The following is a 27,555-nucleotide window of genomic DNA, read 5'->3' on the forward strand; positions in this document are numbered from 1 at the left end:
AATGGAGAGGTCATAAATATGGGGACAGTTTTTTTTTAGATCACATGGTCAAAAGGCAGGTATGGCCTGGTCATAAATGATATCGAGCTAAAATGCTCATTAGGGGAAAATTGCAGGGAAACACTAGTTCACCATTCAACTCGAGCACTGCTGTAAAGTGGAATTCCTTTTTTCTGCCTCATTATAGGCAAACAGAATCTTGGCGTGTGAAATGAGTTATGACACGCTCTTGAGAGGAATACAAAACAGCATGAGCCTACGTCTGGCCAGGAGTGCCGTAGTTATAATATAAAACATGAACTTGGCTCCATCATCCCAACACATGTTAGTGAAGCTGCCAAATGCCAAATCTGAGTTAAAATAATTGTCAGACAAGTTGATAACATATGCTTCAGTCGCTTGTGATTTTTCAGGCATTTTCCTGGTAGAAAGAGGTGATTTCATTTTCTCCAGACTAATTTATGCTCCTCACATTGTTCCCACGTAACACTTATGAACTCTCTTTGGCCCGTTATTAATGATGGCATCTTTCTTCTAAATGGGCTGCCGCTGATTGCACAAACCGATACAGCGTGTGATTTACAAAGGAATCATTTCAGTTTCTCTCATCCTTTTTCGTACCACCATCCTTTTCATTCCTTTGGCGCTCACCTCCTAATCCTTCTATCCCTCATTTACGAGTCTTGGACTACCGTTGTATCCGCCACTCCCGTCACAGCACTACATAGATATGCTTTTCTTTTCTTTCTTTTTTTTGACCTAACCACCAACCAGGCCGCTTTAAAATCCAGCTGTTTCCCCTCGCCAGTTCAACTCCCCTTTTTCACTTCATTCAGGAGTGTGTATCCTCCTCGCTCTGAGAGAACTGTTTGTGGGTGGAGAGCGTTTAAGACAATGAATTGTTTTCTGAGTCACTCAATGCTCAGGGCCCATATCCAGCTGTGTTTCCTCAAGCATGATACACTTCACTTGTTAAACATGGTCATTAGTTAGTCAACACTTCTTGGGCTGCCTGGCAAGGAATTAGTGATGACAGTCTCTCCTTCATGCTCCCTCCCACACACGCAGAGCCTCCCACAATGATTTTTCTCAGTTCCCCCGCCTGCTCCGTTCATGGGAAAGTCCCAGCATTGCTAGAGTTATGACAAGGTTGAACGGTTATGTAGGAACGGCAAAATTGTCTTTCAGTGATTTTTTTTTTTTTGTATTCACATAACACAGATGGAAGACTAGAACTGCTTTCCAAACACCAAACAGTGAATATGCTTCACATTGTTTCACTAAATAAGTTGCAAACCCTGCAGTGTTTTTATTATGTTCTTATATTTCTTATGATCCTAACAGTATAATACTCTTTCCTGGAAAGCATAGGGGCTATTCAACAGCTTATTTCATCCACTGTTGATCCTTTCGAAACAGCTGGTAATGGTAGGAAAAATCTGATCAGAATTTGGAAATGAATTCCAATGCACATTTCCCTTTCAAGAATACTTTTGGCCTTGGCTGTCTGCTCCGCGGACGTGAAAATCAGATGTGCAGCGCTGTGATCCCAGAAGGGGAGTGTCCTTCCTGGTGACACTGAGACAACCCAGGACCTCCACAGATCAAACATGGTCTGTTTTTAAAAAAAAAAAATGAGTAGGTGACCCCCTTCCAATGTTTATTTTAGCAGGCAGAGCTGAGGGATACTAGTTATCAATTTGCCTGAGATGATTATATATATATACTTCTTTTTTTGTCACTGAAGCTCATGTACGCACCAGTGTTTCTCCTTGGAGTTTCATTTCAGGAATGCAAATGCCTTGAGCCCAGACACTCTGTGATTTATCTCCTCATTTATCTTTGCACACATCTGCCTGTGCCCTTGTGTCTGCCTGTTGCTCATTCCTCCCTTCTTTCAGCCAGTGTGTATCCCATGGGACCTGGGACTCCCCCACTTGCTCTCTCTCTATGCCCCTTACACACACACACACACACACACTAATGTGCATGCATATAGTACATGCGCATGCAGAAGGAGGGTGACAACATTCAGCTGCGCTCACTGTTGCACCGCTCGATGCTTCCCTCACCTCGCTACTGTCGGCCCAGTAATCCAGTCTGTTCACGACCACGCGCAGAGGTCTGTACACTTAGAGCATCAACAATCTGCACGCTGTCTCTCCTGGACTCTGGAAGCTGTGGTGGTGCATTACTGGAAGCCGTAGAGAGTGACCTGAAACCCACACTTGCTTTTCTGTCAACAAAGATTACACTCAAACGAGCGCAGTTGGAGTTCTGGGCCGACCAACCTGCTGCTTTATGTCTCATGCGGACAAATAGAGTTTGTGCAGGATGGGTTGGAGCTTTGTTTTTCTTGTCAGAAACAGGTATGAGTAACAGCAGGGCCTGCCACAACACCCCCGAGTGAAGTTTCGTATCTTCACAGCATTGCCATAAAGTAAACACCAGTAGTGCAATTGCACTATGTTTCTTGGCATGTCTTGCTGCTCATTCGGACGTCCCCTGTCCTTTTGTGCTCTGCCCTACACCCTTCTCCTAAAGTGCCCCACATTCTGCCGTGATTTCCCATTTCCTCGTGCAAGCTTGTCTTCGGGCCCTGCAGCGAAACCACCGCCTGGTGTGAGGTCAGGTGTTATTTATCACAGCCGTCTGCACGGGGAGTTGACATTTGTACAGGCATTGTGCTCTGCCGTTGTAATTGACTCTCCTTGTCTTTTTGAGGACACCAACAGATATAACTATGTCAGGACACCGCTCAGCTATATATTACCTATCTCACTGAGGATGACAACTGGTGAGTTATCATTCTGCATCAGCTAAACACGAGATGGGCAACGCGGCTGGTCACTGAGAAATTGCAGGATTTCACAGAGCCAATACAATACTCAGCCAGATTCATTCTTTCTTTCATTTTTGTTTGCTTGCTTGCTTTCTTTCTAGTCCAGTGATGGGTGATGGCATATGAGTAGGCTATTTTCAAAAGAAATTGGAAGCAATTTGAGAAAAATCAAATAAAGCAGGGTTTCATCATACTCACCCAGTTGAATGATTGTAGTCCACTTTAAAAGAAAAGAAAAAATAATCAGGCCAACTCATCTGATAGCGCTGACATTTGTGGGGCAAAGGCGGCATGCACATTTTCAGAGGTCATCAGGAAGTAAACACTTATTAATGGTTACCTGCATGAGAATCAGATAAACAGGTCATGGTAATGATTAAGCCAAGGTTGGCCAGGTTATAGGCCATGTGTGCACAAAAGTATGCTGGATGAAAGCAGGTTCAAGCTGGTGCTAAAGAAGTGATTGTAATTGTTCTGGGACAGCGATCTTTGACCTGCGATGTGTGAACGCAGACGAGAGAAATCCTCTGGATCACTTTGATAAAAACAGAAGACGGTTGATTGCTGATGTACAGCTCTGAGATCAAAGTATTTGAAAGCCATCCAGATTGTATTGCAGGTATTGTATTGTAGAGTTAGTCACTGGAAAAAAACGGAGAAGAAAAAGAACAACATGTAACTCAACTTAAGTTCACAAGGTCATTTCCAGCTCAGGGATTAAGTAAACCAAACAAAACTACACAAGCTGCAACTTATCAGAATGCTTGCATGCCAGTTTTTTTTTTCTTCTTCTTCTTTATCTCCCCCTCATGTTTGAGTGTGACAGAGAAGGCCCACAGTCCTCAGCAGAGTCAAACACTGGAAAGACCTTCAGTTTACTAAGAAGTTATATTTGTTCTTTATTGAAGAACTTTAAGAGAACTCTGGATGCTGTTTGTGTTAGAAGCAGTCACGTCAGAGCAGTGGCTTATTATTATTGTTGCATATGTAATCCTTTTTTTTTTTACTTAATCAGTCATTTATTATTAATTTATCACTTGTTTTTTTTACTGAAAGTGATCAGTGTCAGAATGTAAACCAGTGAACGTGGTCTCTAATCAAATCTTTGGCCATGCAGGAAATAGCACTTTAATTCTCTGCCTCAGCGGAGCATTGCTGGAGCTCTTGAGCGGATCATTTTGTTTATTTTGATGAAATGCGGGGAACTATTTTTATTACTTTCTCACATTCCTCTGGTAACTAAGCAGAGGGCTTGTTGGATAACTTGTTTCTCTGTGAATTGCTTCAACATGTGATCACTCCAAACCACAAGGGTGCTCCGAAAGTGAATCCTGAATAATTTTCAGCTTCTCAAAAACAGAAACGTTGTGGTTGTTTGATCTTTGGACCTCTTGTTATGTTTATTCATGAAAATGACTACTTTGAAATTTCTCAGTGGTCACTGTTTACTTACTTCCAAACTTTATAATGCTGGTTGCTGAATAAAAAAAAGTTTATAAGATTTCACTAAATCTATCACAAATAAACATCATACATTTTTAAAAGTTATTGTACTTTAGTATAATTGTTGAAAGGCCGATCTAGAAATTTGTGATTTACTTTGCTATGTTTTGAAATAAGATTTGAGGTCTAAATAAGGTAAGCACGTGCTCAGCAATTAATTATGTTTATTAATTTCTCACTAACAAAGCTTGGAAATGTATAAATATGATTTGGAAACATAATAATATGTCCTCAAGAAACCACTTTTTGACAAAAAGATACATAAAAAACACTGTACCATCAGTTGACCCCTCAGTCCCGCTAAGCTCTTTTCTTTTGTCAAATCAACCTCTCATATAAAGTTACTATACTTTCATTTGTTTGAGTAAACCCTGAAAGTGATGAGCACATCGTGTTCAGAGGAGGTGATATGTTCTTCATCTCAGTCAGCTGATGTACGCTTTTGTTCTAAGACTAACAAGGTGTCAAAAAATAAAAAACACCCATTGGCCAAAGCCAAAATAGGAAAGGTAGAATGAAGCTGCCAAGAAGCCTGGCATAAATTACATAAGCGAGAGAATATACCCTGAGTCGGTATCACCTCACGAAAAACTTCGGCATTAAAAACAGAGGGGGGAAAAAAAAGAAAAGAAAGGTCATCTGGTTTCCATTAAGAAGATAAAATGGTTCACTCCGAGCCTTTTACTGGCCGCTTTGTTACTGGGAGGCGTCCATGCTGCTCTCTCCATCATCATCCAGTTGACACAACATTAAAGGCTTCAAACGGCCGCGCAGGGTTCCTTAATCAAAAACTAATTGTAATAGATATTGAGGAGTGCTAACACTCTGACCGCTCAGCTGGTATCAGTGGTCCAAGGCTGGAGATACCATTAAACACAACAAAGGCACGATAGCTGAGACAGGGCAATGCAAGTGTGAAATACAACATGTGGCTGAAAAGGCACAGATACCCTGATACTATAAAGCACTGGTCCAAGGCGAGCCTGTCAAGCTCGGTTATTTAGAAACAAAACAATGGATCTGGAAAATTCCTGAAAGTGGATACAGCAGGGAGATTTAAAATGACTAAGAGCTAAGTCAGGGATACTGTGGCATCGAGCCAGACTTAGAAAATTAGGAACATGTCAGACCTGATAACAGTTTGGTGAGGACTTTTTTGTGTGTGTGTGTGTGTGTGTGTGTTTGTGTGTGTGTGTGTGTGTGACTACAATATGTGTGCGTGTGTGTGCGTGTGTGTGTGCGTGTTTATGTGTGCGAGGTGTGGGGCAAAATCTAATTTAGCAAATTAATTCCCTTTAATTTGATTAGTTATTATCATTAACAATAACTCATGTTCAATCAAAGGCCCTTCTCTCCTATGTATTAACCTTTCTGACAAACTCCCACTTAGCATAATAGAATTTGAATCCAACTTTATGAACAAGGTGAGTGCAGCTCCTTCGTCAGAATGATACATGGTGTAAATCCTCCCGGACGACTGAGTAAAAAATTCAGGCGACACACAGTCTTCTGCGCTGTGTCACTCCCTTTGACAAGGCTCATTCTTTTCCTGTTGGGGATGAGACCGTTTGACAAACCTGTCCTCAAATGGATCTCAACAGACTCGGGGAGGTCGGCGCTGTAACAGCCGACAGACTGCTAATAGGAACCACGTTTTAAAAGGCGTCTAATTGGCTTTTGGAAAGTGGTGATAATTCACCTCCGTATCCATAGGAATTGCTGCACATTCATGATTTTTACGTCTAGTAGCAGAACAGCAGGCAGTGTTTACAGCGAACTCAAATGTAGAGAGCAGAAAATGTCTCACACTAGACTCAGAAAAACAAAACACACAATTGTCATTGAATTTAGTGGCAGATTTGTCCAATAGTGACAATCTTATCCAGCTATAGTGTTGGATAATTTAAGGTCAAAGCATTTAGTTTAAATCAGTAACACACTATTATTAACAGTGGGCATACATGGGAGTGATACATTTAGATTTTAAGGTGAGAGGCATTTTTTAAGGTCAGGGAAAGGTTAGGTTTATGATAGAGTTAGAGTTTGGCAAATAATGGTTATAGTTAACGTTGGAGTAAGTCTCCTGGAAATGAATGTACATCATCTCTCTAAAGTCCTGGAGACGCACTGTGTGTGTTAGTTTGACTCCTGGTCTGTTGGTATAAGATGGAAGGATATTCAAAGTCTATATTGTATGTCACTTTGGCTTTAGCATAGTCAGTTTTCCCCGACCATAAATGTATGCCTGTGCACGGTAATTTTGTGGAAAATGCATGAAGCCTCCACCTAGCATAACCACCCCTGCTGCACTCCCCTGTGGATAACAAATGGGCCTTTTCTCTGGGAATTGAGGCTAAACGATGGTTTCACTTAGAGAGCAAAGTGACTGTCCATCTTCATAACAGTGCTCTCCATCAAAGAGCAATGAATCCCATCCTTCCCCACTGGCTCTGATTAAACGCAGGCAATGGATATCCCCTTTATGAAGGCCCGCAGACCTGGCCCTGATGTCAGCCTTGCACCTGCAACTATCAGCTTCTCCTTCTCTTGTAATAAAAAAGCCCCACACATCTGGTCAGGGGAGCAGGGGCGCAGCTCCAGCAGGGCTGTTCAGCCACGTCTGTCTGAAAGTGACACACCTCCACTTGATTCAAATTACCTAAAGCATTTCTTATTGGTGGGGTCATGTAGAAACCCCACAGGTCACAAAGTTCACTGGCTTTCAGCATTGGTTATGCTTTGAACCTTTCCCTTGGACTTTTTCCCCCTAATTGGTCCATGATAGTATCATGTTCAACCAGTGCCCACTCTCATTCCCAGAAGATTATAATGTAAAATTGCATTATTAAACTAATCTTTGTTTATATCCATAAAAATCATCAGTGGATACATGTGCTCTATGTGGCTGTGACACGTGAGCACATATCAGTATGATCCAGGGCTGTTAAATGCTGTTTGTTGTTGTCCAGTTGAGCAAATCAATCTCCTCCTGTTGCGTTCTTCATATGTGAACGGCAAACTACAAATTTTGCAGCCATTTTCCGGAGTTAGTGTCTGAAAACAGCTAAGATGGTAATGTCATTTATTTGCGTTGTGGATGAAAGCGCAACCCCTGAAAACAAAAATCTAAAACTGTTTTTATATACTTTTTTTTTTTTAATCTTGAGTCTTATAAATAAAAACGCTTAAAATATAAACATTCCTCCATTTGCCGGACCATGTAAGTGTTGCCCACGTTGTAGTATGTACAGTACCAACACTGGTGTATAGACTACTCATCTGGGGACATAGCCACACCCAATCTTGTCTTTTGACCAATTGCAACACGGTATGTTAAATATGTTTTTGTTGTTTCGAAGGGTCACATTAGAGCATCGTCTTTAGGGCACTTAGGCTTATCCACATGTAGAAAAACCATATAGAGTATGAGAATGAGAACAAACTGGAGGTGAGGGAGCTAATAGCATCTGATTAGCCCTGCCAGCGTCAGGTTAACATCTATTTACGAGGTACAGTGTTAAACCACTTGTGCATCAAGTGTGACCTGCTGATAGCACATAGTGTATGTGAGGAGAATCACTTGTTGTGAGGAGCACATTTGAGGAATTTACACCAGGAGATAGACTGCTCAGTCACTCATATGGTGCAGAGGACAAGCAGGGCTTTGTTTTTAGTTGTGTAAGAGATGGAAACGGCCATGAAAGCCTTCAGTTGATCAGGTGGAGACAGAAGTCAAAGACAACTGGTTGGATCCAGAACAGAGTGCTGGTTTCTCTCTCTGTGAGGTATCAGGATGCCCACAGAGGTATTGAATTGTTCATACATTAGCTAATGTCATTATCTCGTCTGTGAAGTCAAAAGGACTAATCTCATGTTATAGGATTTGCAGCCACCTAGACTGATCTCATTGGGTAAATGTTTGGCACAGTGACAAAAGAACAGGCTAAACATCCAAGTTCTGTGAGCAGTATCAATATACCAACAGCAACCTGACCCCTGTGACTGGTTGGAAAAGAAAAAAATGCACATGTGGCCATTTCTACATTTTACTTCACACTGGAGTTTGACCTGTGAATGACCTTTGACAAGTGTGTTTTGGGTTTTGTTTTGCTTGGGCTTCACATTATGAGTTTGAGACACATTTGAGATATTTAGTAGATGGTTAAAAACGGTCATTAAAAACTCATATTCGCTCATATCCAGTCGTTGAAATGAACTCTTGTCGACGGGGAAAATATTTTACCTCAGAATGACCACAGTTGGTCTGGACTCTCGCAGATTCCTCCAGTGAATTAGCAGCTGTTAGATGGATTTTAGAAATAAAAAATGCCCGCCAACTCTTTCACACAGTGTTAGACCTGTGTTTGGCAATGTATTTTAATAACTTCAATCTTGGCCTGATGTACTGCAGTGACCACCGCCTGCTCTGGAGCGGTGATAATACATCGGTTATAGTCAATATGTTTAGTCTAAAGGCCACAATGTCACTGTATGGTCAAGTGTAGTGTTTTTGGCTTCGTAAGCAGTAAACCCAAATGAAACAGAACTACGGCCATTTTTTTTATATTGGACTTAATATATTTTCTTATATATAGTTGGAGGAGTTGCATCCTGTAGAGGTTCCTTGGCAACTAACTGTCCATCCACCCTGCACTTCTGCACAGATCGTCATCAGCTGTCACAACGGTCATTTTTATTATCTTACCACAAATGTTTACCTCGGCTAAAGTGGCTCTGTCGTTACCTCCGCCAAGGAAGTCAGTCTGTCTGTCAGTCAGTCAGTCTGTCTATCTTTCTATCTGTCTGTCTGTCGGCCTGTCTGTCGGCCTTACCCAAAAACAACTGAACTGATTTTATGGGGAGTGGGGCATGACCCAAGAAAGAACCCATTAAATCTTGGAGCAGATCCAGATAAACAGGTGGACCCAGGATCCCCCCCCCCCCCCCCCCCCCCCCCCCCCCCCCCCCCCGCTTTCTTTTATATAGTGAAAAGGGTGTTAGCCTTGGGACAAACACATGCTCTCTGAGCACCCGTCTAGTTTTCATTGGACTAAAATTTCAGTTTAAATTGTCTGTGACAAAGATCCTACCGTATGTACATTAGCACGCCAAAATGTTCTTTTGCCAGCACTGAATTTGACAGGTTACATCAGGATTCAGAGTCATGTAGAACATTATTAGAAGTGAAAATCATTATCATCAGACATTAAGAGACAACGACAACACCAAATCTAAGCAGCTTAGGTATAAAGCATGTGTAACACTCCATTTGCAATATTTCAGATTGTTCCCCGTCTCCTCCTCCAGCACTGTGGGAAAGCAAGGTGACATTAGTTGACAATACCTTCTTAAACCGGCCTTAAGATGCGTATCTTTCTTGGCAATACTAAGATGGGCCGAGCTATTATGTTGATCTGTCCCCAGAGCTTCTTTTGAATTCATTAGTCCCACAATACCCATTTGCCATATTTGTTAACATGCTGGGTCACCTGTCTCACAGCTGTCCATGTTGACTAGATCTGCCTTTTCATCGTTGAGAGCTACCTGCCATAATGGCCCTGTAATAAAGTGTCATTATCTTTCCACCCAGTCTAGTGTACCATGCACAAAGCCACTGGAGGAATCCAGGTCCTGTCCAATTCATTTCTGCCGGGTATGAATGTCAGCGTCCTTTTGTGAGGATTACAGACATTCCCACATTAGGGCAGGACTGATTGTTCTATATGGAACGGTGGGAGTAGAATAGAGCGTTTGATTTCAGATAATGCAGGACAAGACAAATGCCACCAGACCGGATGGGGCGTTATGTCTAAACCTGGCTGCAGACTTGAACCTGAGACCATGACTGTGTCAGGCTGAGTTTGAGGAGACGAGAATGACAGTGGTGTGGATTACACAGTCCGGTATTACAATTTGTCAGGTTTTATGATGTCAGTGGCAGCTGGAATTTCTCTCTTCAACCTTTTATAATCCATGGCACTGTGCCACCCACCGCCATCGAAGATCCTACTTTGTCACCTTATACATCGTCCATTGGCGGGTTCTGAAAAACATAAACACATGCAGATTTTTTGCCACTCGTATTAACCACAAATATAATAATTATTTCAGGACTTCAGATCTCACAACAATATAGTCACCACCCCAGCTTGACTCACCAGAACGCACAATCCTACCTTACATGATCTGAAATCTGCTTTATTTTCATTCAATCTCTATTAAGGTTTAGTTCAGCCTCTCCAACGATCTTTTCAGCTCTTAATCTTTCAACTCTGTTCTACGACCGTTGTCATTGGATTGCTATCTCGCTGTTTTCAGTTTCCCATTTTATCAAACATGATGTGTTAACATGGAACGAAAAACCGCTGTTCCTGTGGCGGTGTGTAGACTTCACACTTGCTTACTCATAGTTAAGGGATGAAATCCACCACCTGGAGCCGGAGCGCTGAAAAGGGGGATACGCTGTTTGACCAGCTTGTCTCCGTAGCTCCTGCCCCGGCAAAGGCATGTTTCTCATATATTCTTCTTCCACTCTTGGTGCCCTAGCTGCCCCAATCACCCACCTCCCCGATGGTCCTGGTTCTGAAGCCACGCACGCTCCACTGGCATGGCGGCCTCACAACCCTTGCACTGTGCCGCCGTGGCTGGAGGATCTAGCAGCTGTGAACAGTGATCTGGAGGCAAAAACAGCTAACCACTCCTGCATGTGGACCTTTACCCCGACGCCGCCAGATGATCCAGGGGTTTGGCCCAGAACCAGGTGCAAACCACCAAATCCTTTCCAGAGCATTTTAGCTGGAATTTGATCTTCTGTTATTGCGTCTCATTTTAGCGCTGACTGACCATTGCATCTGCATTTACCAGTGACTGTGGTTTACCTGCGCGTGGATTTTTGTTATTTAAAACACAAAGATGTATTCTTATGTACACGAGAACTTCAAATAAAACACAGGGAAAAGTGTAAGATATGAGTATATAGTTTGTAATGATCATTGCTTTGCTGAACGTATTTCAATATCTTGTTCAGTAACTGGTATATTGATTGTTAATGTCATCATGATTTAGTAGAGAAGCAGTCTTGTGGCAGCTTCAACAATTCAAGGGCCCCTTTGTCCATTCATCAGCACCCCTGATTGGGCCCATGTCATGGTTAGCTGCAGGCCCGGCAGATAAAGATCAGGGGATGATTGGGCACACACATTCTTAACATGGCTGACCCGTGACATCTCAGGGGCAGACAGGGAGCCTGTCATTATGTGTACAATACAGCGCTTTCTTCCCCCTTATCTTTGCTGATGACATTGAGAGTTTTTGCATTAACTCATTAACGAAAAGACTCATCATTAAAGGCATCGCACGGGCTCGGTGCAGGGCGGTGACACCGCGCCCGCCGCTGCAAGCAGGAATGTGTCAGACACTCCACCGCATGAGACCTTTCTCAATGCTTTACTTAAGATGTGAAGATGTGGAGATATGTCCCCACAGAGATACGTCCCCTTGTTGTCTGGTAAATCAGATGTGATATATTACATTTCAGTTCCACTTTGTGTATATGGCACTTCACATACAGTGTATAATACGTTTTTGTCAGTGTCTTATCATTGATGAAAACAATGTTTAGGTAGCCAGGTTGTAAAAAACAAAAAAATACTCCAGCATGACACACTGTCTTTTTATGAGCTTTTAATTCCTCAGTGAGACCTCTTCTGACCTGTTAGCCCCTGGTGGGAGAGGTTTTAAGAGGATGTGGAATAAAATCAATTTATTAAAAATTGATTAACATTCACAACTGTAGTCTGAGTGGGTAATAGAAAATAAGAAACTCGCCAATCAATCAATCAATCAAACTTTATTCACATACAAACTAATCAAATGCAATTCGAACTGCTTATACAGGTGATTAAAAGAACAACGGGTGTTCAGTGAATTAAAGTCTCAGATTTGATAATAAAAGATATATAAAAAACTAACTAATAATTACTAAATTTAGGATTTATTAAGTGTGTGTGTGTGTGTGTGTGTGTGTGTGTGTGTGTGTGTGTGTGTGTGTGTGTGTGTGTGTGTGTGTGTGTGTGTGTGTGTGTGTGTGTGTGTGTGTGTGTGTGTGTGTCTGTGTGTGTGTGTGTGTGTGGGTGGGGTGGGGGGGGGGGGGGTATATGGGAGTGCTTATGTACAGCTCCTGTGTTCATGCTGTCATTTCCACAGATCAGTCACTGCAGCCTTCCCTCCGTTGTTTATGGTTATGTCACCACAATTACAAGAGAGAAGGGGGGCAGAAATAAAGTGTCTTTGAGAGATTGATAGCTTCGGTCTTTAGTTCAATTGTAAATTAGAATAGCAAGTCCCTCTGGGATACAAGGGCTCTATTTATGATTAAGAAAGAGCCTCCATAATAGAGTGGTGGTAGAAAAGTTTGCTCCCTCTCACAAACAGGCAATTAGCTTGATGAAATGGGCCTCACTTTTTTTTTCCACAGCCTGGTTATGTGAACCCATATTATAATGGGTATACTTATTGTTTATGGTTTTATTTTCACCTTGAGCTGCAAACAATGTGGTGTTTAAACAAATGGTTGCTTTTATTGAAATCTTGTGGTGAAGCACTCGCAGCAACTTTTTATTAATACAGTTGAATTTGAGCAGAGCAACTCTACAGGGCACATACATAACATGGGAGCATGTATACAGAAAATGCATTTAATCAATATTTATTTGTTTGAATTGATTTGAGAATAATTTTTGCACCAATGCTTGCAGCCCCTTATGTTCCTCCTTGAACTGTAGAACCTGAATATACGTATTTACTTGTTCACCTCCGTCCAACAGGTGTTAAGTGTCTTACTCTTTACATTTGATCTCATAATGAGCGATACGAACCTGCAACCTGAGCTAATGTGCACGGCGTTTCCATCTTCTCTTCCTCTGGAGGAGCTAATCCTTGCATTGTGGGTTCACTGCGATGCCAGTGATGCCACTGACTGCACAGATTTGTCCCGTATTGTGTGTTTCCTGGAGGAGATCAAGTCACACCCTTCTTTCTTTAGCGGGCTGTAGTTCACTTGTGTTTCATTCACGGAGGAAAAATCTGGATCATGAACAGGAGCCGGGAGTTTAGTCAACACTCAGTCTAATGGTCTGAAGAGCTATAAATCCTTCTCTGAAATAAGCTGTGATAAAAGATTATTACCTCAGCCATAAGAGGTAGTGGCTTCATCACTGAGAAAATTATCAGAGTGCAAATTATTGAAGCAAAAGATTATCTTTGGTTCTAAATGATGAAAGATGTATGTGAGCTAGTGTGTGTACTGTAAATACCGCTCTAAGATGCATGTGTGGGGGGTTCATCAATCGTTCTTAAAACAAATAACAATCATTTATGTCCTCACTAAACCAGCACACACACCCACTTTTAAATGAGGCGCGGCATGAGAGTCCAAGTGGTTTTTAAAGCTGTGAGACGACTGAATTGTTGGTTGTAAAAAAAAAAAAAAAGATGGCCTCAGTTCAAAATTGTGATGGCTTCCTACTGCTCACTACAGTCACTCCACCATTACTGTAAACCACAGCCCGAAGCCTTTCTTTACTCTTTTAGTAATTTAATGGGCACCGACTGAAGGTTTGTCTTGTTGGCTGCAAGACATAGATGTGTTGTTGTTGTTGTCGTTGTTGTTGTTGTTTTTCTTTTACTGATATTTTTCCCTTTGCAAGCAGATGAGGCTCCTCAACTGCAGACAACACATGTGCGGCCACCCTCTTTTTGACACTTTGGCCCGAGGGCACATACTCCTGTGCCAGCTGTTGTCGCGGGAATCACACCAGTTTATAAGATTCGTTTTTAGCACAGAAGACGGCGGTGATCATCCAGTAGCTCCTGTCTTGCTATAGTGCTTACACTTAGCTAATAAGTTCATTTATTTTGTTCTCTGTTTGCTTTAATGCCTTCCAGTCCCTCTGTGCCAGATGCTGTGTTTGCACAGCCACCAGTGGTGTTTACGGCTCTGTTACGCCTGGTGATTGATCCACAAACAGATGCGACTCTGAATGTTATCCACCAAAGCCGATTGAGCCACAAGTGTTTTCTGCACCGCACTTTAATCACTTTCTATGTCAACGCCTGGTCTTTTTAGACCGACTTGTCTCTCTTTGTTTGTTGTCTTTTCTTCTTCTTCTTGTATGGATTTTCTGTCGTGCTTGATCATTTACATGTAGTCAATAGATATCAAACAGTGTTGTATTTGAATGTTTTATTTCAATGGTCCTAATGTGTTGACTGTTTCTGTTGTTCCAGTAATTTACAGCTTCTTCGCTCCTCCACCACAATGCATTGGCATTGTGCCTGAATAGCTGAAGGAGCTGCTATGGCAAAAAAAAGTGTGAAAGTATATAAAAATAATAAATCTGTTCTGATAATTTGGTACATACCTCATCAGGCCATCTTGGTACAACATGTTGTTATGAGGGATATCTTACAATGCTTATAGCCTTGTACCTAAATAAGTAGACGAGTATCATCATCAGGTGTCGTCTTCCTGTAACACTTCTCTCCGTGTCCTTGCAGTTTCACATTAAACCAACATAATCGCTGATTGATGGGAAATCAAAGGGCTGTGATTCAAACCTCTGATGTCATCGGACTGTTCTGTCCAGAGAGCGTCAGTATATATTTACTTTAAAGCTGGTGCCACATCACAACGGTGCAGCATTTTGTTCTTAACTGTTCACGTACTTCCTTCTTAATTTCATCAATAGTACTTGTCGAGTCCATGAGAAAATGCTTAATTGTCTCGGTGCTTAATGTATTTTTCTGAATAAATCTCAACTGTAGTCGGCCCCTTTTTCCTCAAAATATATGACTCCTGCTACAGGAAATCAATGTACACTCAAGATTGTATCTTCATTTAAATATAAAGAAGTATTATACTACACACTTAACGAGAAGCAGAACCTGTGTACGATGTGGCAATTACCATGCAGGCTACCGTAGTTAATTAGCAGGACTCTCAAAGTACTGTCATGTCCGTCTCTAACCTCTGGGTACGATCACATGTCAACAGACCCCCTCACAATTTATTGTCAGTGGAGCAGGTCTGAGGTTTGACTCTGGTGGCATCATCCAGGGAGTATTGATTCTCATGTTGTGAACCGCACGAGCAGCTTCTGCGTGTCCTCACATGACGACACAGTATCCAGGACCCTGTGAGAAAGTGATTTGTTTTTTTTGACAGCTTTTCCCCCTTTAGGTCATTGTCACACCGAGAAAATCTTCACTTCTTCATTTGGAGCCATCGCCATCGTGAAGGTCTGAACAAATCACATTCACACTGTACTTTGTCACGCCGTTTGCTGTCTCCATCGGTTCACAGGGACAATTGATCACGTGGGTAAATGTACAGATAGAAATATATGACGAGACGGATGTAGTCAATGTTCACGTTGTCAATAGTTATGTTTATTAACCACTTTCTCAGAGAAATGTAGTCTTACGATGAAACATTCACGCCTGATTGATTTCTGTCCGCAGGTTCAAGTTGTGTGAATTTGGTTTGAAGCTCCTTCATGCTTTAATTTAGGTGAAGTGTGACTGCAATCCTGCAGCTAAAAGGTGAAACTGTAGACACACCTCAAATAATTCACAATCTCTTTGCACGGACCTTGGGAATTCTTATCAAATTTAATGACAATACGTAGTTTGATGTAAAATGTAGAAGAAGTTAAATGTTGATTGTGGTACAACTTACAGTATGTGAGTTTTCGCTAAAGCACCAGACACAACATTTTCAGGCAGTAAATACTTTTGATCTGGACAACATACAGAATCAGAACAGAACTTACAGAATGATTTGTAAACAGTGTTTCGGACAATGAATAGTGAGCTGCACTTTCACTGTGTCCAACTGGTGTCCTTTTAGATGTTGACAGCATTTCTCCTTCACTTGAAACAACAGTTCAGTTCTTCAATTGTAGAAATGCAGAAGGTTACCGTGCAAAGAAAAACTCAGCTCACGTGAAGTCTTCAAACTTTATTAGTAATGGATGTGGCAGGTGTGACACTGCAAATTTCAATTATACACAGCACCAGTTAATGGGCTACCTCAGTAATTATCACTTCATTGGTCACTCCAAAATTACACATGCATCACTGTTATATCTAAACCCATCTTCCAAATGTCCCCAGAAATTGTCAAGAAGTAATAACTCGTAATAACACTCGTGCATACAGTCGATGCATTTATTGCAACATCAAAACACAGTTTGATAGTGACAAATCCAATGATAATAAGAAGTTGGTGAGAATGTCTGCTGTTAAAACTGATTGTATCTGAAATTTTAAGAAATATGTGTTCAACATTAAATAGCTGAAGCTGCGGTTACGCCTCCTCTACATCCGTTTGTATACTGTTTTACATTTCCCACACTGCTACCACATTACACCTTGAGTTACTGTAATCCAATACGCTGTCTGTTGCCTCTGGGGCCACATGTGACCCATGTCTGGTTCAGGGGCTGAATGGTGCCACTGCTTTCCCCTGGTGTGTCGTCTCCCAAACCTTTTCACTTGTGTGAGTACATGAAAAAAAATTGAAAAAACACACAACTGTGTGAGGGCGAGTGGACTGCCCACTTTTCAAAAAGAAAAGGGAGGGCAGGTCACACTCCAAGAGACACATCTCACATGTGGCCGGTTCAGCCGCAGACTTGTCCTGCTGGCCGCTCTGCACCTCCACTGGGACAGATGGGGTTTAAGCTGCTTTGCCGAAGGGCACTTCAGCACTAGTTTCCTGAGGGTTGCAGAGCACTTATCACACAATTCTCCTCGCCAGACTTTACCAGTAAGTCCTCTGACTTAAACCATTGACCTTATGGCCGCTGCTGCTGCAGTGCCTCTGCCTGAAGTAATCGTCGCGTACGCTCCGTCAGTGCTCCATCTTTAGCAGCCAAAACACATCATTTATCATTTACACCGCTCATTTCCCTCCACACTGCAGTTCTGATCACTTCAGACAGAACCGCCATGATTCAAACAACCAGCATTTACAAATACATTAAGAGCGTGCTGGCAGTCAGCCTGAGGAGTGATCATTGAGACAAATTGATCCCTATCTGTTTAAATTGGCACTATAATCTATCATTAGCAAATTGAACAGTGAACTATCTGGGATCTATTGCCATTTCAGATAGTGGCCCTCAGGGCGCGCAGACAGAAAGAAGTGATGCACATCGCTGGATGGACTCTTTATAAAATAGTTTCAATCAATTTGTGGTCAGTATACTCACCAATATGTATGAATATAATTAAATTGCATATAGATTTACACCACAGAATGCCTTTTTAAAAATGATGTATTCTTAAAAGAAGAAAATACAGGAGATAACTTCACAGTCAAGTCCTACTTTTGTCAATAAAAACATGAGCTTAAGAATAATCAATTCAACCATGTAAAAACTATATGCTATAAAAATATTGACACATTATTGGGATGAAACGTGTGCAAATAATTAATATCATCAGTTATTTTTATGCCCTCGCAATTTAGGAATCTTTAATACTGTCATGATTTAAACATAAAAATAAGCCAATTTGCTCACGTAACATTTTTGTTTTATTTGTGATCACCTGTGCTGTTTAAGTATATAAGTAACAGAAAATATTATTTAGGCCTATAACTAAATTAGTGCCAAATGTACAAGGAGACTTTTAACTAATTGGTCTGGGGTTTTTTTTTTATTATTCCATCTTTCCATATTCAAGCAACATCACCACGAAGCCCTGCCACGAAGAGAGGAGAGATAAAACCTTTACTGGAGAGTTAAAGGCTACTGATTGATATGCAATGCAGCACATAAAAATGTCATGACATGTGGGGCACAACCACCATCAATCAACTGATCTTTATCAAGCAGGAGAGAGAGAGAAAACAATCTGTGTGTGTTAAAGAGGGTTTAGCATATTGAAAGTATGTTGGAAATGTTTAATGCTTTTACAAGAAACTGATTAAACCTGCTGGCTGTTAAAAAAAAGTTATCTCTACTCTTATCTACATTTAATTCCTCCGTTTTATATTCTAAATTTAGTAAGTTGTCCAAAAAAAAAAAAAGGTCCAAGGTTTCTCTTCTTGGTGTGTTTTTTTTTTTCTAAGTGGGACAATGAAGTTTCGGTCCTGATTCCACCGTCATCTAATTCAATCAGACTCTTGAAGTTGATTAGCCTGGTTAACCTTTGCTCCTGCTCGGGTCTGGAGGGGTTAATCAGGCCGGGAACTCGGAGACCTGCGGGTCACAATCCCTCTATCTGCATGGAGGACTTGGTGAAGGCAGAGATAAGATTAGAGTCAACTTTTATTTCACTTTTACCTCTCTCTCTCTCTCTTTCTTTTACACATGGTGAGAGCAGTATCATATTTTATATCTAAAGCGCTTTAAGAGAAAATTCAGATGCCGGAGCGAGATATTTTCACGCGAACGCGCGCTGGCCGGTGTGAAACTTTCACTCAGTAATCTGTTGACTTGACGTCGTTTTGACCACCGTGCGCAATCCGGCGTGCCAGAGGATTTACCCATCGCCGTGCATGTGTCACTCTCACCTGAGACGCGAGTGAAAGCTGCTTCTTTTCTTCTTCTTCCCCGTCTTCGTCTTTGCACGCCCGTAAACCGCAACTGTTATCTGCTCACCATCCATTAATTGAACTGCACTTATCCCAGTCAGCACATCTCCACTCCTGTGTTCCAGAGCGTGCGCTTTGTTTTACTAACAATAATAAAGTCATTCAGTGCTTCCCCTCGCAGCCGGAGCCTGGGAAATCATTACAGATCCTGCTATTTGTGTGTGATCGGTAAATATTTAGCGCGGGCGACATCCTCCGTGTCTCGTCTTGATCGATACTCGTGCCGTCGCCAGTGTCGTTGCGCGCGGGCGCGACGCGCTGAGCGCGTGTTGCGCTCGGATCTGCTGCGTAATTGGAGGGTGAAGAAAGAAAACTGCTAATCACTCAGAGGAAACGTTGAAAACACCGGGAAATAACAACTGCAGCAGAAGAGTTTTTGCTGGGGTTTTTTTAATAGCTGATCAATTTTTTGTCGGTGTGCAAATGTATATGCGTAAAAAAAAAAAAGGTGCTCGGCATCATCTCGCCACAGATTAATTAACTGAGGCTATAATCATTCCTTATATTAACCTTCTTATTCTCTGCATATATATGTCATAACCAGAGGTGCAGCAATTAAAAATGACGTTATTGTTTTTTTATTTTGAATAATATATATATATATATATACGCCGTAATTTGATGTCATAATTAATTAGATAATACTAATGATGACAATAATACAACTGTCAATGTTGCTTTTGTTATTTAAGAATATTGGTGAAATATTTTTACAAGCAAATTAAATTTGAGGCCGTTTTTTAATTACACCTCTAATCACGAGACTTACTGTGCCTTTACGTCCAAGTCCTCTTTAATTTCCAATAAGCAGAATCTCATAACGCCTGCTCGCCATACTTAAAGACAGGTGTCTGTTCTGACTTCACCCCCTCCCTCCCTCCCCCTCTCCTCTCCTCAGTAGCCCACACAAAGCAGCGGCGGCCACGTTACTGTAGGAGGGAAAAGGCGCACGGGATCCCAGAGGCAGTCAAATGATATTTCTGCTCGGACGACACGTCAACGTTACATTTCCAATTCCTTCGCTCAACGACACATGACGTGAACCAGTCTGGCTGCATGGTTTCGGCTCTCCAAAAGTTTTTTTTTTTGTTTTTGCTTTTCTGTGCATGATCAGACATTGCCGTTTTTCCAATAAACAACGTGTTTGATGCCGTCTGTCGGAGAGGAAGCTCTGCCCGCTTCAATCTGAGCACTGTGTCCAGAAAGAGAAGACTAAATATATAAGAGAGAAGATGCATCCTGCTGCGGACGAATCAGCAACATATGCATTTGGTAGGTTTTATAAGCCTCACTGTCGCCATCAAATATCAAGGGGTAACTTTATGAATTGGTATTTTTGCAAATAACTAACCTTATAGTGTGATCATCATATAAATGACCACTCGGATGATAATCATCAGCGAAATATCTTCCGTATGCAATGCGCACTGTGGAAGTATATCGCATATGCACCTTATTGTTTGCAGCGAGACGATGTGCAGTTTACAGCACGTGGAATAACGCGTGGCTTCTTTGCTCCATCATCATTATAAAGCGTGCAAAAATGTTTACTTACCATTCGAAGCAAAACTGGCTCCTCGATGAGTCGATATCTTGCGTGAGTGTTTTTTTTGTTCTTTTCTTTATTTACAGACGCTCCGTGCTCGCGGGATCTGTAAATTAAACCGACAGAATAGTCATGCAGACAAAATATATAATCGGCTCATTTGTTTTAGAATAAATGACACAATTGGTCTAAATACCACCGCTGGGACTGCCTGAAGTGGCGAGGGGGGAGAGAGAGAGAGAGAGAGAGGGGAAAAAAAAGTAAATCCAACTTTGGCAACTCTCAAAGCTTTGCCGTCCAAGTCATGCAAAACAGAATTTAAACAAACAGTGATCAGTTTAAAAAATGGTGCTCGTTAGTTTGGTCGATGCGTGAGACGAGACTGAGGCGGTTTCCTCGTCGGATGGCTCCTCTCAATTGAATCTTATTTGAAGCAGAAAGAAAGCGTACGCTAGGGGGCGCCCATATACTGTAGTACACCCTGGGACAATGCAGCCTGCTGCTGCTGGTGGTGGTGATGAGGAGGTGACTCTCTCTGCAGACTGACACAGGGTTTATGTTCCTCGGTGTGGCTTCCGTGAAGTTTCACCTGCGGTTCAAGTTGTCCATCGCCTCCGAGCGAAGTTTAACACTGATTAAATACAAGCGTAAAAAAAAAAAAATGTATTAACCATGTGGGAAGCAGCTCTCTGGTCAACCGCCTTATACATGCACCGCAGTCTCCACGGTGTTTCTCATCACCTCAAACTGCACATTATGTTTATTATGAAGCGACATCTGACAGGGCATCGTTGTTGTTGTTGATCAGAAGTGATGTCATAGTGTCATCCTAACCTCACTGTGAAGGGCATGGCCTTTGACCTCATGTGACATTTCTTCTTTTTTTTTTAATCGTATAGTCCCTATTTAAAGCGACAGTCCCCCTCAGGTTTTGACCACATCCAAACATTTTAACTGTGACTCTTGAGACCCAGATTTGACCCTGTGAGTTTGGGATTTGTGTGGTCAGGGGGATTAGCAGCGGCTGCAGCGGGCGGCCAGATGATGTCAGTGGCCTATCATAACATTTTTGTAAGAGGTGTGCATTGTGATGAATAGGACCTGGTGTGGTTCGAGGCACTAATAAGTACATTAGCCTACACACACACATATGACTTAGAGAAAAAAATGCATGAATCCAAATGACATTCATTATTGTTGTCTTTTGACAAATGTATGGCAAGTGTACTCGTGCACATACCTGCTGTTTTGTTTGCTCTTCTCCTAAATAATGTTTATAATCTGCATTTAGAGTATAATCCAGCCATCGTGCCTCATTTTCCTCCCATTCTTTTGTGATTTTTTGGAATGTGTAGTCTGTCTTTATATCCACCTACCTAAAGGGGAAAAAAATTAAGCCACAATGGTTTTTTGGCAGTTTTATTGTAATATTAAGCACAGATCATTAACCAAAAAGTGACAAAATCCCCTTGCATGTTGCAGATTTTTATGGCGTTTACAGGATATACTCTGACACGATATGAGGCGAACGATTTTAATTTTCACATTGAATTGATGAGGGGTTTTTTTTTTACCGGGCGACGTGCGTGTGAGTGTGAAGCCCACAGTCTGGGCGACTTGAGAACACCTCTTCCCCGGAAAACCCGTCTCTCTTTAGGACCAAGCGGCCCTCTCGACCTCCACGCTGGCTCTGGCAAGGCACCAAGTAGCACAAGTGCCGACTAGCCAATGGGGTTGAGGGGGAGGTCCCTGAGCTCTGACCAGTCAAACACACTCTCCTTCCTTATATGGCAGCCGATCTCCATGGTAACGTGTGCTAAGTTGCAGCAGTCGTGTCAAAGTTCACTATATAGAGAGCTCAGTGAGCTGATCAGAGAGAAAGCATTCAGCCAGCCCGGCTCCTACCAATCGCAAATCACTTCCTCACCTCCGCCTTTTTAACATATTTGATCACTTTGAATCTCTGCTCCTAGTCTTTTTGCCCGTTATTATTTCCCCATTGCACGGAGGAGGTTTGTAGGTTGTGATCTTTGTTTTTTGTTTTTAATTTCAGTTTTTTTTTTTTTGGTCGTGGGTGCTTTGGCTTTTTCGGTGGAGGAAGAGTTGTCTTCATATTCCGGCTCTCAGAGACATTTGGCTCGAGCAGCGCGTCTCGCCTGGCGCTGCCTCACCAGAAGAAGAAGAAGAAGAAGACGCGAGGGGGAACAAGAGGCGATTTCTTTTTCTCTCTGCCCAGTTGGTGATTTTTCTTCAAGACTTGTGCCGGAACTTGATCGTCGCCGCCACAGTGAGCTCCACCAGTTGTGTTGTGCTGCTGCTGCTGCTGCTGCTGCAGGCGCGGTCTCACCGACCTGCTCCATTATTCACTGACAGTCCATGCTACCTCGGTTGATTATTTCAATATTCCGCGCACCTTTCCCACTGATGGGTGTACTGGATGGCTGCCTGTAAGCGCCCCTGGACTTGGCCTTTAAGCGCAAGGCAGCGACTCAGCTCGCCACCGCATCAGTTGTGAAAACGTGCTTTCGTCTCCAACAGCAATAACTCGACAGTTTTTCTCTCTCTCTCTCTCTCTCTCTCTCCCTCTCTCTCCCTCTCTCTCTCTCCCGGGAGATCCGGAGTGGATTCAACGTTTAGGCTAGATTTGACAATTTTTTTTGGTGTGTGGCTGTCGACCACAGTTCCCTCGCGTTTCCCCGAGACGTCTGTTCACCGCGACACCAAAACGGCAGACAAAAAGTTTCTCTACGTTGACTGATAGATATGGCAATGGTAGTGTGGAGAGGCTCCCAGGACGATGTGGCTGACACCCAAGGCGCCCTCTCCTCGCAGACCCAGGGAGGACTATCTCTTCCCACCCCTCAACCAGGCCAGTTGAACCTGACCGCCTCTCAGGTGGCCCCTCCGACCCCCCAGACCGCGGTCCAGGGGCCCCCGAACAACACGCAGTCCACGCCGACGAACCAGACGACGCAGCAGTCGGAGAAGCAGCCGCAGCACATCGAGTGCGTGGTGTGCGGGGACAAATCCAGCGGCAAACACTACGGCCAGTTCACTTGCGAGGGCTGCAAGAGCTTCTTCAAGCGGAGCGTACGACGGAACCTCACCTACACGTGCCGCGCCAACAGGAATTGTCCGATCGACCAACACCACCGCAATCAGTGTCAATACTGCCGCCTCAAAAAATGCCTCAAAGTCGGCATGAGACGGGAAGGTATTGGGATTTTTTGTTTTCTCATTCCCGTATGTGTGTATGTGCGCGCGCTTGTGGTCTCGCGGACCTCGTTGTTCGCCGTGTGCAGCCTCGCGTCGCCCCCCGTCGCCCGCCGCCTCCGCCCGGCTGGAGCCTCGCCACGGAGCCGCTCGAGCCCCGCGCCGCCCCGCGCCGCCCCGCACAGCCCCGCACAGCCTCGCCTTCCACAGGCAGCTGAGCCGCGAGCGGCCCGGGGGGCTGTCGAACGAGTATTTAGACGAAGCGGCGGTGCGAGGAGAGACATCTGTATTCGGATGATGGCCCACGATCTAGCCCCCCTGCGCTATTATGGCGAGTGTCGAATTAAGACGTAGCGTGTTCAGGCGACATCTCCCTCATCTAACCCGCCTCGTCTCTGCTGCCCGAAGCCGGACACACACACACACACACACACACACACACACACAGAGAGAGGGGGGGAGAGCGTCCCGCAAAACCCGCAAGAATTATATCTGAATATTAGTGTCGAAAAAATATATATAGGCCCGTGTGCATTGGTCGAAAGAGATGAATTGCTGAGTGGGTTAAGGGTTAAACATGCAAGGTCTGTCTTGCCCTCTTTGTGTTCCCCCTCAGCCAGCTCATGTTGCTGCTGCTGAATAACATCATTTTGAAGCTATGCGTGGCTCGTGCTGCTAAACATGTCCAGAGCTCATCTCCAGTGTCTGTCTCCACTCCACTGTGACACTATCAAACAGAATGCAAATGTCTCTTTTTAAACTGTAGTTTACAATGCTGCGATACATACATACATATATATATATATATATAATTGCTATAATATGTATGACTGTGTGTGTGTGTGTCTTTTCCTGTTATATGTATACATATATATATATATATATATATATATATATATATATATATATATATATATATATATATATATAAATATATATATAAATGTCATTAATTTCCATATACAGTTGAGTGATAATTTGTAGAATTCAGGCTTCAATATCTGCAGTTTCTCTTTTTACTGCAGCCGTGCAAAGGGGACGGGTGCCACCCACACAGCCTCACCACGGCCAGTTCGCCCTGACGAACGGAGACCCACTCCACTGCCATTCCTACTTATCCGGATATATCTCTCTTCTGCTGAGAGCGGAGCCCTACCCGACGTCCCGGTATGGCAGTCAGTGCATGCAGCCCAACAACATCATGGGCATCGAGAACATTTGTGAACTAGCCGCCAGGATGCTCTTCAGCGCCGTGGAGTGGGCCAGGAATATTCCCTTCTTCCCCGACCTGCAGATCACAGACCAGGTGGCTCTGCTGAGGTTGACGTGGAGTGAGTTGTTTGTGCTGAACGCGGCGCAGTGCTCCATGCCCCTGCATGTGGCTCCTCTCCTGGCCGCGGCCGGCCTCCACGCCTCCCCCATGTCCGCGGACAGAGTGGTGGCCTTCATGGACCACATTAGGATCTTCCAGGAGCAAGTGGAGAAGCTCAAAGCTTTGCACGTTGACTCTGCCGAATATAGCTGCTTAAAGGCAATTGTGCTCTTCACCACAGGTAAGACAATAGACTGGCCACACACTCCCCAAGTTCAGCCGTGTGTGTGTGTGTGTGTGTGTGTGTGTGTGTGTGTGTGTGTGTGAAATGTCACTATAACATACACACTGACATCAGCTGAATCATTGCTGACCTAAATATATCCGGCTAGAGGTTGTTGCTTGTCTCAGGTGGAACATCCTGCTTAAAAATGTCACCCATGCTGCCGTCATGGTCAAGGATGTTTGGGCACAGGCCCCCGGCTACTAAATTATAAAACCACTTAGTTGATTTATCAGACAAATATACACGCGGCTAAACTGGAAATTTGTGGCATGACCATGCAAGAGATTTCTTAATTAAACTGACGAGCAAAAACACAGGGACTGAATAAGCTCGAGTTAACTAAGTCTGATACCACACACACACACACACACACACACACACACACACACACACACACACAATAATTACCTGAAGCATCATACAAAATAAAATAAAGTCTAGCTGTTGGCTCACTTTTGGAGAATCCAAATGTATTGCAGATGAATTGCTCTACACTTAATTTATTTATTTATTTTCTTTCCGCCATTTGTCAATGTGTGTATACCCCACGTCTTGTTTGTAGGCAATGACAGATATAAATGATGTCAGGCTCCGAGGGGGAGGGGGACAGAGAGAAAAAGAAAGACAAGCCTAATGTCCCATTTGCACACAGTAAAAGCAGGGAGCATTGCTGCTACGCTCTCTTGTCATTGTGGGGGCCAGACATGTCCCGAGAAGATTTTTTAAAAACTCCTGTAGTACCCATACACACCCTGCAGTTGCAAAATATGTCAGCATCTAACAGCACGACAAGAGGGGAGGCTTTCATTTTTTATTTGCAGAAACATTCTCTCTCTCTCTCTCTCTCCGCCTTGTAGGATTCAAGGCGTCTCTGGACTTGCTCCAGAACTAGGTCATGACCCAAACTTCCCTGCTATTTTGTTACATTAGCTCCACCATTAAAGAGAGAGAGAGGGGGGGGGGGGGGGGGGGGGGGGGGGGGGGTGGGGGGTGTAGGTGTGGAAGAGATTTACAAGGTTTCACCGGAGAGTGAACGCATGTCTTTGAAATGATATCATACCTGTGAGCCATCATCCTCTGTGTTCCATTTGGGGCTCGAGCAAGCCCCGCTCATCGTCCTCGTGGTGGCTTGTTAGCCGATTCTAAAATAATCACATTACAGCTCATTGAATTTTTATTATGATGCCTTTTATTATACGGCTTGATAGGTCTCCTCCACATCTATGTACCTGCGTCCCGGAGGCTCGAACACGAGCTGTGCGTTGTGGCCTGGATGACACGCCTTTTGCCACTCTGGTGGTTTGGTTGTTGTCACGCGTAAACTTTACAAACTTAACCAATGTGCGTACAAGCGTTTTGGGTTTTTTTGGCACATACTCAGCTGCCGCCCACACGCAGCAGCACAGATAGTGATTATGCGTCTCTGATGGTATAGTGTGACGGCAGCTCCGTAGGCTATGGGCCCTTCTTTTTTTTCTCCAAGCTAAATCTCTGCTCACTAAAGGTCAGGAGGTCTCCCCGTCTCTCCCTCCCCCTCCTCTCTCCCTCGCTCTGCCGCTGACTGTGAGGGATATAGGCCCAAGTGAAACACACTCTTTAGCTATGGATATGCTTATTATTGTTATTAATAAAAGTAACCAAGTTATAGTAGCGCCCACAATTGCAATGGAATAAGAAACACTGAACTGAGCTCACATTTTTCTCACATCTGCTCCTTGGCTGTGGTGAATTTATCATTATTATTATTTTTAATTTATGTAAATATATTTTTGAAAATATATAATGCAGCAGTTATAGCAATATGTGCTGCCACAACAGTGTAGAGCCACAATTGTACATGTGCTGTGGTAATTATTTTTCTCGCGCAATTATGTTATTATGAAATTATTGTACACTGAAAAAAATATGTGCACATTTATTTATAGAAAAAAAATACTACAGGAAAAAAACGCTTTTACATATATTGATAAAATAATAATTTCCTGAAATAAAAGCTTTTTAAATTTTTTTTCACTATGACAGGCATCAGTCTGCGCCACTGTATCACCACGTTGGAACACTTCTAGTGAGAGAAACACTTTAGGTGACACTTTATTAATGTTTATTTTTCTTCCCCCCCCCCCCCCCCCCCCCCCCCCCTCTCAGATGCTTGTGGCCTCTCAGATGTGGCCCATGTGGAAAGTTTGCAGGA

General features: G+C 43.1%; 1 protein-coding gene and 1 long non-coding RNA gene across 4 annotated transcripts in view; one reads left to right on the forward strand and one right to left on the reverse strand.

Moving 5' to 3' along the window:
• Positions 1 to 16,559: 16,559 nt before the first annotated feature.
• LOC124850112 lies at positions 16,560 to 21,151 on the reverse strand. The gene is made up of 2 exons (XR_007030970.1): positions 20,750 to 21,151; positions 16,560 to 20,659 (listed from the first exon to the last, which is right to left on the reverse strand). It is a non-coding gene; the product is annotated as an uncharacterized LOC124850112 (long non-coding RNA).
• The window catches only part of nr2f2 (nuclear receptor subfamily 2, group F, member 2), a 7,905-nt gene continuing 282 nt past the window's right edge, over positions 19,933 to 27,555 (forward strand). The window contains exons 1-3 of one of the 3 annotated variants that reach the window (XM_035641736.2): positions 19,933 to 20,279; positions 24,792 to 25,319; positions 27,510 to 27,555. The exon at positions 27,510 to 27,555 is cut by the window's right edge and continues 282 nt beyond it. In XM_035641736.2, the coding sequence (XP_035497629.1) occupies positions 20,240 to 20,279; positions 24,792 to 25,319; positions 27,510 to 27,555 (614 nt within the window). In that variant the 5' untranslated portion in view covers positions 19,933 to 20,239. Of the gene's footprint in view, positions 20,280 to 22,694; positions 23,768 to 24,773; positions 25,320 to 27,509 lie in introns of those variants that run through there. The other 2 variants (XM_035641734.2, XM_035641735.2) reach the window with 2 other exon arrangements.

This window comes from Scophthalmus maximus, chromosome 7 (genome assembly GCF_022379125.1).
Source record: "Scophthalmus maximus strain ysfricsl-2021 chromosome 7, ASM2237912v1, whole genome shotgun sequence".
Lineage (NCBI taxonomy): Eukaryota > Metazoa > Chordata > Actinopteri > Pleuronectiformes > Scophthalmidae > Scophthalmus > Scophthalmus maximus.